Source organism: Myotis davidii, unplaced genomic scaffold, assembly GCF_000327345.1.
Source record: "Myotis davidii unplaced genomic scaffold, ASM32734v1 scaffold762, whole genome shotgun sequence".
Taxonomy (NCBI): domain Eukaryota; kingdom Metazoa; phylum Chordata; class Mammalia; order Chiroptera; family Vespertilionidae; genus Myotis; species Myotis davidii.
This window is the reverse complement of record NW_006293699.1, coordinates 423,428-437,070: the sequence shown is the minus strand read 5'-3', so window position 1 is coordinate 437,070 and position 13,643 is coordinate 423,428. Positions and strand designations below refer to the sequence as shown.

The following is a 13,643-nucleotide window of genomic DNA, read 5'->3' as shown; positions in this document are numbered from 1 at the left end:
GCCCTGGGTCCTCCCCGCATTCTTCCAGGGGATGCCACATAAAACTAGCATCCAGCCCTGGCCGGTGTGCTCAGTGGTTGGAGCATCAGCCTGCTGACTGAAGGGTCCCGGGTTAGATTCCGGTCAAGGGCATATGACTGGGTTGTGGGCTCGATCCCCAGTAGCAGCATGCAGGTGGCAGCGATCAATGATTCTCTCTGATGTTTTATCTCCCCCGCCCCGCCTTCCTCTCTGAAATCAATAAAAATATTTTTAAAAAATAAGAAAATATAATTAAAGCTTTATTTCACTTATGTAATTCAACCTTGCAAAAGTTTTCCAAAATGACCTGGATGTCATCATCTATCTATAATAATAAAACCATAATATGCTAATTAGACAGGACATCCTTCCGGACAAAGCCGGGGCTGCAAGGGAAGCCAGTGCCGGAGGAAGGAAGGCCTACTCTTGCACGAATTTCGTGCATTGGGCCTCTAGTATATACATAAAAGGCTAAGTGACCGTCTGATCATCTGACCGTCCAGTACCTATGACGCACACTGACCACCAGGGGGAGACACTTAATGCAGGAGCTGCCAAGTTGCAGTGACTTGGCAGCAGCAGTTCTCAGGTGATGCACCCCAAACCAGAGGGGAAGGAGCCCAATTCCTTGCGGGGCCATGCGATTCCACCTTTGGCCATAGGTTATGTTGTTCCTGGGGCACTGTCACCCAGAATCTGGTTTACTGCACACTTGTGTTTGCATTCCACACCCTGTATGACAGCAACGTGGACTCTGGGACCCCTTGGGGGATTGTTTGAGAGCCAGTTTCAGCCAGATCCCCGCAGGCCAGGCCGAGGGACCCCACCTCCTGGAGGGACCCCACTCACTCTGCAGATGCACTTCGAGCCACAGTGTCACCCCAGGAATTCTAATTAATTTCCTTTCAATGTGCACGTCATTTGTGCACCGGGCCACTAGTTTAATGTAAGAGAGCATTGGACAAATAATTCCAACATTTAAAAAACAACAGCCCAGCCGGTGTGGTACAGTGGCTGAGCATCAACCTATGACCAGGAGGTCACGGTTTGATTCCAAGTCAGGACACATGCCCGGATTGCAAGCTGGATCCCCTTTGTGGGGTGTGCAGGAGGCAGTCAATCAATGATTCTCTCTCATCATTGATGTTTCTATCTCTCTAGACCTCTCCCTTCGTTGCTGAAATCAGTAACATTTTTTTAAAAAATTAAAAAAATAAAGCAAACACCAATCCATTAGTAGCTACAAAGTTCTCTTATTAAAATTTAACTTTAATCCTCAATAATTTTAACATAGTACAGTGGGGCCTTGACTTACGAGTTTAATTCATTCCGTGACGGAGCTTGTAACTCAAATTACTCGTATGTCAAATCAAAAAGTGAACGAGTGAGACACGTGATGCTGGGCTGATGCTGTGGCGTTCACTGTAACGTTTGCTATGCCAACTAGCAGTGGGGTATCTGAAGCTGGCTCGTAACCCGTATTTTAGCTTGCAACTCAAAGCAAAAAATTGGCCGAGAGACGGCTCGTATCTCGAAAAACTCGTTATTCGGGACACTCGTAAGTCAAGGCCCCACTGTAATTCATATAGTGAAATCTCCTCAAGACTGTCCTTTAAAGGTAGAAAAGTTAAAATTACCTAGACCCAGTCACTAGTTTTTTTGCTGTAAGAAGTTACTGGACTCCAGCTTAGAGACCGGGCTCAGGGTCCATGTTGTATAGTGCTGCTACATAGAGAACCCCGTGGATGTGTTCAAAAGTAAAAACACCCTCCTACCTATTCCAAATTCTAGAACAGGGACTGGGGGAGTGGAAAGACAAGGGAGACACAGTAGAATCACTTGTCATTCTTTCCCCAAACGACACAGTTTCCCCAGCCTCCCACTCTAATCCATCCCGTAGGGGACTTGGCCCTTTAGCAAAATCAACCCCACCGAACCCCCAATACTGAAGGCAGGGCCTCGCACCACTTGGGAATGTTCCAAGTGACTGCTACAGGACAGTGAGGTCGCTGTTTTGTACCTCTGCCTTGGAAATCACAGAGTGAATATGCTTTGTGCATTGTATGGTTATATCCTCTGTTTATAAGCTGGAGACAGAAAACTGCTTCTGATCCTTTGTAACATTCCAAGATATAATGACTAGAAAACCAGCTCTGTTCCGACAGCAAATCCAAGAACAAGCTGTAAGTGCCCTGGCCAGTATGGCTGAGTTGTTAGAATGTCAGCCCGGGCACTGGAGGGTTGCGGGTTTGATTCCTGGCCTGGTTGGTATGGCTCAATGGCTGAGTGTCAACCTATGAACCAGGAGATCAGGGTTTGATTCCCAGTCAGGACACATGCCCGGGTTTGAGGCAGAATCCTCAGTAGGGGGCATGCATGAGGCAGCCAATCAATGATTCCCTCTCATTACTGATGTTTCTATCTCTCTTTCCTTCTCCCTAATTCTATGAAATCAATACAAATATGTAACAACAAAAAAAGGACCTATACCTGGGTTGCAGGTCTGATCCCCACCCCATGGTCAGATGTGTGTGGGAGTCAACCGATCAATGTCTCTGTCATATCAATGTTTCTCTCTTTCTCTCCCCTCTGTCTCTTCCACTCCCCTTAAAAAAAAAAAAAAAAAAAAAAAAGCCCTAACTTTTAAAAAATATATTTTTATTTATTTCAGAAAGGAAGGGAGAGGGAGAAAGCAATAGAAACATCAACGATGAGAGGGAATCATTGATCTGATGCCTCCTGTATGTCCCCTACTGGGGATTGAGCCCATAACCCCGGCATGTGCCCTTGAACAGAATCAAACCCGGGACCCTTCAGTCCGCAGGCCTAACCAAAGCTCTATCCAGAGCCAAATTAGCTAGGGCTGTACATTTCTTACAGTACTTACTTTTCTTTCTGATGGAGGAATTTTAATTGATCTGCCCGTCTGGTTAGCTATCTCTAAGTATGGTGTGGTTTCTGGATCCACCATCTCACCTGCAAGAAGGCCAAAGGGAACTTTATGAATTCAATGTTAAAAAGCAATGATGGTGCCAAAACCGGTTTGGCTCAGTGGATAGAGCGTCGGACTGCGGACTGAAGGGTCCCAGGTTCAATTCCGGTCAAGGGCGTGTACCTGGGTTGCGGGCACATCCCCAGTGGGAGATGTGCAGGAGGCACCTGATCGATGTTTCTCTCTCATTGATGTTTCTAACTCTCTATCTCTCTCCCTTTCTCTCTGTAAAAAATCAATAAAATATATTTAAAAAAAAAAAAAAAGCAATGATGGTTATACATACTTAAAATGTTAAAACTATTGGGAAGAAAACCAATGAGAGCACTAGCCAGTGTGGCTTAGTTGATTGGGCATCATCCCATGCACTGAATTGATGCTTCTATTTCTCTCTCCCCCTCTGGAATCAATAAAAATACATTTAAAATGAATAAATAAATAAATAAAAATATTAAGAAGAAAAGCCACGAGAACTGTAATGTCCCCACATTGGTAGGATTGGCTGCTACCTTGAAGGACTCAGTGAGGTGAAAAGCCCAAAGCCCCATGTACCTCTCTCTGCCAGTATCTCTAGTCCTCTCTTTGTCCTCTGAATTCTCTTTTCTTTGAGTTCGGCTTCATTTTGCTCTTCTTCTTCAACCTGGAAGTTCTTCCTTGCATCCTCTTCAGACTGCTTTAATTCCAGCACCATGGCTTTCACGTTGTGTGTCACTCCCTGTTCGTCAAGTGCTTTCCCTGTGAAAATGAGAAATGCACGCTGTAAAAACCCCTTCCATGTAGCAGGCCACTCTCTCCATGCTCAACGGGATTCTTAAACCTGCCTTAGCACGTGCAAACTGCCAGGTCACATGGCGAGGACACGTTTAACTTTGGTTGTGTAACTCTATGACCATTAACCAGTGGGTAAAATCAGCCAGTGAAAACAGAGCTAATTCATTCTTTCCAATCTGCTTTATTTTCATCATTAGATCAGACTGAAGCAATACATATTTGAGACTATCACTGGGAGAGCACTACACTAGACAACAGAACAAGAAAACGAGAAAATGTAATAAGCGAATTTTCTTACCCCCTGGTTCGAGAAGTAACCCACCCAACTCAGAGCAGTGAAAGAGCAGCCACGGTGCGGTAGTGCACTGGGAGAAGTCATTTACTGTCGAGGTTAACAGCAAAGACCCTGGGTTCTATCACTTCTAACTTGGAGGCCCTGAGTAAGCTACTTATCTTTCAGGACCCAGTTTTCTAATAGATAAGCTGGCTCTATGAAAAAAATTAATCAAAGCCCAGCCAGCATGGCTCAGTGGTTGAACATCAACCTATGATCCAGAAGATCAGTTTGATTCTCGATCAGGGCACATGCCTAAGTTGCAGGCTCGATCCCCAGTGTGGGGCATGTAAGAGGTGGCTGATCAATGATTTTCTCTCATCATTGATGTTTCTATCTTTCTCCCTTCTCCCTTCCTCTCTGAAATCAATAAAAAATATAATCAAATATATAAACCTAACAAAAATTAAGTCAAAGATACAAATAAACCACCACCAAAATGAAAAAGGGTAAACACAAATGCAAACAGATTTTAAAATAAAAATTAGGAACTACAAATATAAAAATCTGAACACAGTTCTGGAAAATGCTATTTGGATATAATATATATATATATATATATATATATACACACACACACACACACATACATATATGTATATATATGTGTATATACATACGTTTAAATATAATTTCTTCTCTGTAAGACACTTCCCTAGGCAAGATGGGAGTTTGAGGGAGATAGAAGAATGTGAGGGAGGAAAAATGAAAAAACACTCAAAAGAGATGAATTCTGGCCCCACAAAATAAATCTGTATTTCCTTTAAATAAGGAAACAAGGCTCAGAAAGTTAAGCAACATCCCCCAAATCACAGTCAATGATAATCTATATATATAAAAGCCCAGCGACTGGAACGGTGGAACAACCGTAACGACCAGTGGCTATGTCATTCACTGTGACAACCAACCAGCATGATCCAGGCCCTGATTGGCCCCAGCCCCCAATCAGCTCCCTACACCCCGATTGGGGGCGGGCAAACAGCTCGCCCCCCGCTGGCCATCGGGGCAGGCCAGCCGACACCAACCATGCACGAATTCGTGCACCAGGCCTCTAGTCCATAAATCTAAAAGCCTAAGCGACCAGACGGCTGGATATTGGCCCCAGCCCCCAATCAGCTCCCTACACCCCGATTGGGGGCGGGCAAACAGCTCGCCCCCCGCTGGCCATCGGGGCAGGCGAGCCGACACCAACCATGCACGAATTCGGGCACCGGGCCTCTAGTCCATATATCTAAAAGCCTAAGTGACCAGACGGCTGGACAGTAGCTATGACACACACTGACCATCAGGGGGTAGACGCTCAACGCAGGAGCTGCCCCTTGGTGGTCAGTGCAGTCCCACAGCGAGCGCACTGCTCAGCTGACAGACGGGTGCCAGACACTGAGCTCATGGCTGGCAAGCGCAGCTATGGCGGCACAAGCCTCTCCCACGGACACTCCTCGTGCGCCCAAGCCACAGTGGTGGCAGGCAAAGAAGAGCCGGGGTGAGCAGGAGTGGCACGTCACCCAGCCCAGGCTCGGGCTCCTCCCTGGCTACCTGCTGCTAGTGTGGATTGATGCAGACAGTGGCTGGAGCCCGACGAGCTGGAGGGTAAGGGCGGGCTGCAATGGCATGGAGGTCCACTGATCCCCGCAGGCCCGGCCGAGGGACCCCACTGGTGCATGAATCCATGCACTGGGCCTCCAATATATATATATATTTTAAAGAAACTTGACATAAAGATCTACTGATGGCCAAGTCACACTGGTAAGGAACCAAGAGGGGACTTGTTTTACTAGATTTTAAACCTATAATAAAACCACAGTAGGGAGATTAAAAATGGCGTCAGAGTAATTGGAAGCTACACTGACATGCTTCCAAGACCAAACTGGAATTACAACTAAAATACAGGAAAACCATCCTGAATAACCAACTAAAGACTAGCTGAAGAGAACCCTGATAACCAAGTATGGAAAGTGGGGACCTCATAGAGACTGGTAGGAAGGGTGGAGGTGTGAAAGGGCTGGCCGGCCTTCCATGGTCAACAGGAGGAATATCTCAGCTGTGGGAGGTTCCTACTGAGAACTCTGGGGTCTAAACCACAAGCTGGGCTACTCAGCCCAGAGCACCAGAACTGAGAAAGGTGCCCACATAACATCTGGCTGTGAAAAGCAACAGGGTTGCTGTCTGCCAAGGAGAGATGGCTGGAAATGCAGGCACCCTCTTAAAGGGCCAGCACACAAAATTTCATGTGCAGCCACTCACCTAGGGCTCCAGCAGAGGGAAGGCAGATTGGACTGGAAGTGTGTGAGCAGAAATAAGGTTTGGGTGGCTCTGGGGTTAGAACTCGAAAGGCAAACACCCTGGTTTACTATGCTGAGTCACTCCCTCATGCTGCAGAGAACATCTTTCTCTGGTGCCCATTAGAACAGCAGTCGCCAACCTTTCGGACCTCATGGACCACCAGTGATCCGTGGACCACCGGCTGGTGACCGCTGCATTAAAAGACTAACAATCAGCCTGAAGGCAGAAGAAATTGCCCCACCCTGTGGTCCATAGCCTGAGGTTAATCAAGACTGAATACAATCAGATTACAGGCAGAGGCAGGTCTCTGGAGACTTTTGAGTCTTTGCCTGATCTAAGTCAGGGCCCAGGGCTAGGAAAAGCAGACCCTTGTACACATCTTGGTCCTTTCCAAAGGTACTCAGCCCCAGCAGAGGGAGACACAAGCTGTGATTTGCTGATAGCTCCAAACAGGGAATTCAGCATCTGACACTGTCATGCACTAGAGACTGGGAAACATAGCATCTCTACCTAATATACAGATACAAACCCAAACCCTTGGTGTACATCTTGGTCCTTTCCAAACAGAGGTACCCAAAAGCTGTGGATTTCTGATAGCTCCAAACAGGGTACTCAGGGCCAGTAAGAACAGCATCTGACACTGTCCAGCACTAGATATTGGGAGTCATAGCTAATATATAGACACAAACCCAAACAGGCAGCCAAAATGGGGAGACAAAAACCAAGATCAAAAATGAAAGAATAAGAGAATTCTTCAGAAGAAGAGATAAATGAAATGGAAATAAGAAATTTATCAGACATAGAGTTCAGAATAATGACTGCATGCATACATGCTCAACAGCATGAGAAGACATAACAACTCAAAGGGTTTAAGAGAATAAAACAGGCCCAAACCGGTTTGGCTCAGTGGATAGAGCGTCGGCCTGCGGACGGAAGGGTCCCAGGTTCGATTCCGGTCAAGGGCATGTACCTGGGTTGTGGGCACATCCCCAGTAGGAGATGTGCTGGAGGCAGCTGATCGATGTTTCTCTCTCATCGATGTTTCTAACTCTCTATCTCTCTCCCTTCCTCTCTGTAAAAAATCAATAAAATATATATTTTAAAAAAAAAAGAGAGAGAATAAAACAGGGCAGTAAACAACTTACTGTACTTAGCAGATATCTTGCAGAAAGCCTGCAACCTTGAGCACCACATGGCTCAGGTAACTACTAGTCACCTGACGCTGGGAGGAACTAAGGACGGGCTGGACCCTTATGTCAACAGAGCCACTTACAGCCAGCAAAAATGAATAAAAACCTATCTCTCCCTGCTCTCTTCACTGATGCCTTTCTTGGTCTCAGCCCAACTGCACCCAGGTGCCTGAAATAAAAATCTCTTTTGATACATTATGACTTCATGTCATAGGTGTGCAACCCCAACCCACTCTGAACCTTTTAGTAACTATGAAGAATGACATTGCACTAATAAAGAATACAATGGAAGGAATACACAGCAGATTAGGGGAAGCTGATGACTGGAAAAGTGAATTAGAAGACAGGGTAGAAAAAAATCACTCAGAGAACCAAAAAGAAAAAACAATTAAAAAACAGGAGGAGCCCTGGCCGGTTTTGCTCAGTGGATAGAGCGTTGGCCTGCGGACTCAGGGGTCCTGGGTTCGATTCCGGTCAAGGGCATGTGCCTTGGTTGCGGGCACATACCCAGTGGGGAGTGTGCAGGAGGCAGCTGGTCGATGTTTCTCTCTCATCGATGTTTCTAGCTCTCTGTCCCTCTCCCTTCCTCTCTGTAAAAAAAAAATCAATAAAATATATTTTAAAAACAAACAAAAACAAAACAAAACAGGACAGCTTAAGGGAGCTGTGAGACAACGGGAAATTTATTTAATGTTCGCATCATAGGAGTACCAGAATGGGAAGAAAGTGAGCAAGGGATAGAAAACATGTTTGAAGAAATAGTGGAAGAAAACTTCTCTACTCTGGTGAAGGAAAAGTCACACAAATCCAGGAGGCACAGAGAATCCCAAGAAAGAAGAACTCAAAAAGGCCCATGCCCAGACACATCATAATTAAAATGCAAAAAATTAAAGACAAAAAAAGAATCTTAAAGGCAGCAAGAGAAAAGCAATTTGTTACCTACAAAGGAGCTACCATAAGGCTGTCAGCTGATTTTTCATCAGAAACTTTCCAGGCCAGAAGGGAATGGTATAAAATATTCAAGGTAATGAAAAGCAATGATCTGAAACCAGTATTACTATATCCAGCAAGGCTATCATTCAAAATAGATGATGAAATAAAGAGCTTCCCAGACAAAGAAAAAATAAAGGCTAAATGAGTTCATCACCACCAAGCAAGTGTTACAATACTGAATGTCTTTCTTCCCCACTAGCACAGAGCAGACAATGAATATTAGAAAAGGTGTTTGCTGCTTTACTTTTTTATTTTAGTAAACTCTAAAGTAATTGGTTTTGGATTATATATGCAATAAAACCATAGACATTTGTGAATAGGGGAAGAGAAAAAAAGATGCAAAGCGATTATTTCTATATTAACTTTATTTTTAAATTCTGCATATTCTGTCATAACATACCTAGTTGAAGTTGCTTCTTATTTATGACAATTTTGATATAATTTTCTTGAAATCCAAAGGTTTCAGCTATTCTGTAAAATAAACCAGTGAAAACTGTAATCAAAGTTGTTATTTTCCCTTAAATAGTTTAACCATGATTAGCTATTTTATACATTTTGCTCAGAAACACCCAGTACTTCAATTTCCTGACTCACAAACATCACTTCATGATATGCAAGAGACAATGTCCTTTTTAAAACTAGCTATTTATTGTTTCCTCATGAAGTGGAGACACTGGTGCAGGGTAGCCATTTAAACAGCAGGGCCCTAGCTGCCCATCAGGAGAAGATCCATTCTCTGTACCTTCTGCAGCCCCCTGGAGGAGCCCATAATAAGGAGCTGTTCCACACAATCCTCAATCCATCCCTAACAGCCCTGATGCAGACCAAAGAAGAAAATGAGAAAAATGAGCTTCAGAAATATGGGCTGGCTAGCCCTGGAGACACTCACCAGTGAGTGAAACAACTGACCAGGTCTCAAAAGTTAGAATTTCGCTAGTAGGTGACAGGCAGGTATTTTTTTCTTTCTATAGATGGGCCAACAGTCTGAAACACTTTGCTGAATGGCTCAGCAAGTTATCAGGGTACTAAGGAATAAAATTCAAAGCTAAGGACCTGGTGACCCCCAGCTGTCTCCTATTTATATTAGTCATTCATTAGTCACACATGCATCAAGTGCTTGTTAGATGGTGGACCTGGAGTTCCCACCTGATCTCGAGTTTTACCAGGAAATGAAGAAGAGTCCTGCGAGTCGAGTTCTCGTTTGTCCTTCACTACCAGTGTGAGCCTGTAAGTCCTGCAGCCTCAAAGCCTCAAGTTCCCTTCCCTCAAGTGAGGAGACTAACACCTGCCCTCTCTCTCTTCCAGGCTGGCCACCAGAATCAAATGCCCCAACTTAAAAGGTTTGGGGCACCAGGCACACGAATACTTACTTAGATCTCAATTCTCTGCCAGTGATGTGCAATCGAGTTTCTAAGAGGTTCTTCCTATCCTATTTAAAAATCAGACAAATAAAATAACTTTGGATTATAGCTTTCTTTATTATTATTATTATTTTTAGGGAGAGAGGAAGGGAGATAGATATAAATATATATATAGAGAGAGAGAAACATCAATCAGTTCCCCCCTGCACACCCTCTACTGGGAATCAAGCCCACAACCCAGGCATGTGCCCTGATCGGGAAAGGAACTGGCAACCTTTTGGTGCACAGGACAACAACCCAACCAACTGAGCCACTGGCCAGGGCTGGATTTTAGCTTTTTAAAAAATATATCATAATTTATTTGATTACCTCACTAAGTTAACTAGGCATTACCACCTACATAAACTTGAGAAAATCACTCACTTTTCTTAGTCGTGGAGGTAAAAATACCTCAATTGTAGCAATTCCTGTTGTCTTATAATTTTCATTTCCTGTGCCACGCTCAATTGCTTTGCAACGTATTTCTTCTATTATCTTCTCTACTTCATTTTCACAACATTCTAGCTTGTCAGAGTACTTCTTAGCAAGGTCCTAAGAAAAACCAGAAAACAGTTCAGTGTAGTACCAACCCAAAATAGATGGAGGTCAAAATACAGAATAGCACATGGATGACTCAAAGGCAAAAATCTCTGATGAGTGGTAGTCATATTATAGTGAAATCCAGGCTGGCCTGATATCTTTTTTTTTCCCCCTCACCCACAGAGTGGGGATATTTTTCCATTGATTTTTAGAGAAAGTGGGAGGGAGGGGGGAACAGGGGAGAGAGAGAAGAGAGAGAGAGAAAAACATCTATTGGTTGTCTCCGCTTGCACCCTGACCAGGGCTGGGGATTGAACCTGCAACTGAGATACACACCCTTGACCAGGAATCGAATCCTTGACCCGTCAATCCTCTGGCCGACACTCTAACCACTGAGCAAAGTGGCCAGGCCTGATATTTTGCAAGGTATCAAGGATAGGAAAACAGACTCAAGAGAAAAAATGAAAATAACTGAGATTATTCTAGGGAAAAAAGACAAGTGGACTATAACTTATGCGACTGTAATATATAAAAATTATTTTAAGACATGCCCTGGCTAGGCAGCTCAGTTGGTTAGAGCATCATCCTAGATATGCCAAGGTTTCGGGTTTAATTCTCGGTCAGGGCACATACAAGCAGCAATCAATAAATCCACCCAATAAGTGGGACAATAAATCAATGTTTCTCTCTCTCCCTTCCTCTCTCTCTAAAATCAATCAACAAATAACATTTTTTAAAAAGAAAGAATGAACTAATCAACTCCACTGGAGGGGGAAAACACAAAACAGAGAAAACACTCTAAGTTTTCTAACTTGTGAGAACAAGTCAGGGTAAACATAAATAACTTTCTTAACAGAAAATTCAAGAAAATTCTGAATCACTGATACTGCTTGTAAAATAATAATTTGCTAGACTTATTCAACAGAACTCAAGAAAGTGCTCCACTTCCTATTATGGTTTATTTTAAAGGACACAAATGAACATCTAGCTAAAGAGGGAAACAGGTGGAGTCTGAAAGGGTCTGGGGTTCACCACATGGATATGTTTGCCAATCTGGAAGCTCCCCAAAACCCACCACTTAAGGGATTTTATGGAGGTTCCATTATGTGGGCAGGACTGATTAAACCATTGGGCACGGGTGATTAGCTGGCTCTCCAGCCCTCTCCTCTGCTCCCTTCCCAGAGGCTGGAGGGTGGGGCTGAGTCCCAAGCCTCTAATCAGTTTGGGCTTTGGGTGACCAGCCCCATCCTGAAGCTGTTGCCAAGAGCTGCCTAATTAGAACAAAAGATACTCCTATCGCCCAGGGCTTTAGGAGTTCTGTGCCATGAACCAAATAGCTTTCTTATCACGCCACACCTAAGTTCTGAGCCAAAAGATAACAATAAGCAAATTCAGAAAAGTCATAAGGTGGTTGCAAAAAGTAAAAAGTGAGGCCTGTCAGGGACAGGAGATAGGAAAACTCTTAAGACCTTGATACAGTTGTCACCTTCCAAGTGCATCACTGTGTCACAACACCTTCATGACAATCCTTCATCCCTGAGAAATGTTACATCATTTATCTCAAGATACTCAGACTGAGAAAGCAGAAAAGTGTATGCTAGGATATTCCAATAGATTTCTATTAAAAAATTAATGTTTTTCTCTGCTCAAAAAAGCAGAAAATTTTCAATTTCTAGAAATTTCACTTATGTCAAATAAGGCCATTTCTGATGCCATGAAAAACTGAGGCATAACTACTGGAAAAATATGGTAGTTTGGGAAAATGAACAGAGCCACAGTGTAAGAAAAATCAGGAGAGGGAGCAATTGTTTCCTAGCAGGCCATGTTAACAAGGGGGGCTGAGCCCCACCCAAGACACTCACCCTGCACACGTAACACTCACTCACTGGCACTGGTACTGCCACACTAGCAGGTCAAAGGTAGTCTCCAGATTAGTAACTTTATTTTTTTATTTTTTAAAATATATTTTATTGATTTCTTACAGAGAGGAAAGGAGAGGGACAGAGAGTCAGAAACATCGATGAGAGAGAAACATTGATCAGCTGCCTCCTGCACACTCCCCACTGGGTATGTGACCACAACCAAGGTACATGCCCTTGACCGGAATTGAACCTGGGACCCTTGAGTCCACAGGCCAAGACTCTATCCACTGAGCCAAACCAGTCAGGGCCAGATTAGTAACTTTAGATAGTGCTGGGAAGGTATTAAAGAGAGTGTATGGCCTGGCTGCTGTGGCTCAGAGGTTGAGCATCGACCTATGATCCAAGAGGGCACAAGCCCAGGTTGCAGGCTCGATCCCCAGAAGGGGGCAAGCAGGAGGCAGCCAACCAATGATTCTCTCTCTTCATTGATGTTTCTATCTCTCCCTCTCCCTTCCTCTCTGAAATCAATAAAAATATATTTAAAAATGAGCCGAAACCGGTTTGGCTCAGTGGATAGAGCGTTGGCCTGCGGACTGAAAGGTCCCAGGTTTGATTCCGGTCAAGGGCATGTACCTTGGTTGTGGGCACATCCCCAGTGGGAGATGTGCAGGAGGCAGCTGATCGATGTTTCTCTCTCATCGATGTTCCTAATTCTCTCTCTCCCTTCCTCTCTGTAAAAAATCAATAAAATATATATTTTTAAAATGAAATAATCTCATCCCCCACCTTGCTTTCTCCCTTGATTTCAAGTAATCTCCCTTAAATTCCCTTCTTAATTCCAAATGTATATAAGAAACTACAAACTGTCATTCTGGGAAGCATTTTTCTCAGTCTGTTAAGATCTTGTTTCCAGGTTTGTACTGTTTGGTTCAAATAAAAACTCTAATAAACTTATACAAATTTCTACAGGTTTGGACATTCGTATGTCGACACCAAGGAGACTTGTAACACTGCTAATTATCTATGTCTTAAAAGATAAATACCTTCAATGCCAAACCAACTTCTTTGTTTTCATCTGTATATGGAGGTTTCCAAAGTTGAATTCTGTCTTCCCTTAAAAACTGGGTCAATTTTGCTTGGAGATACTTCTTCTGCGCCATCCTTGAAAGCAAAACAGTGCAGCAATGATACCCCCACACATCTCCAGGTGCTTTATAACTACCTAGATGCTGATGTGTTTTGTAGCATAAGCTCTTC

The 13,643-nt window shown here is 43.8% G+C and overlaps 1 protein-coding gene across 2 annotated transcripts in view; it reads right to left on the bottom strand.

Moving 5' to 3' along the window:
* Positions 1-13,643, bottom strand: part of NUB1 (negative regulator of ubiquitin-like proteins 1) — a 32,523-nt gene that overhangs the window by 15,795 nt on the left and 3,085 nt on the right. For both annotated transcript variants that reach the window (XM_006767279.2, XM_006767278.2), the window contains exons 2-7: positions 13,430-13,547; positions 10,369-10,536; positions 9,955-10,013; positions 8,985-9,055; positions 3,566-3,748; positions 2,909-2,997 (exon numbers count right to left, since the gene is read on the bottom strand). In XM_006767279.2, coding sequence (XP_006767342.1) covers positions 2,909-2,997; positions 3,566-3,748; positions 8,985-9,055; positions 9,955-10,013; positions 10,369-10,536; positions 13,430-13,546 — 687 coding nt within the window. In that variant the 5' untranslated portion in view covers position 13,547. The remainder of the gene's footprint in view (positions 1-2,908; positions 2,998-3,565; positions 3,749-8,984; positions 9,056-9,954; positions 10,014-10,368; positions 10,537-13,429; positions 13,548-13,643) is intronic.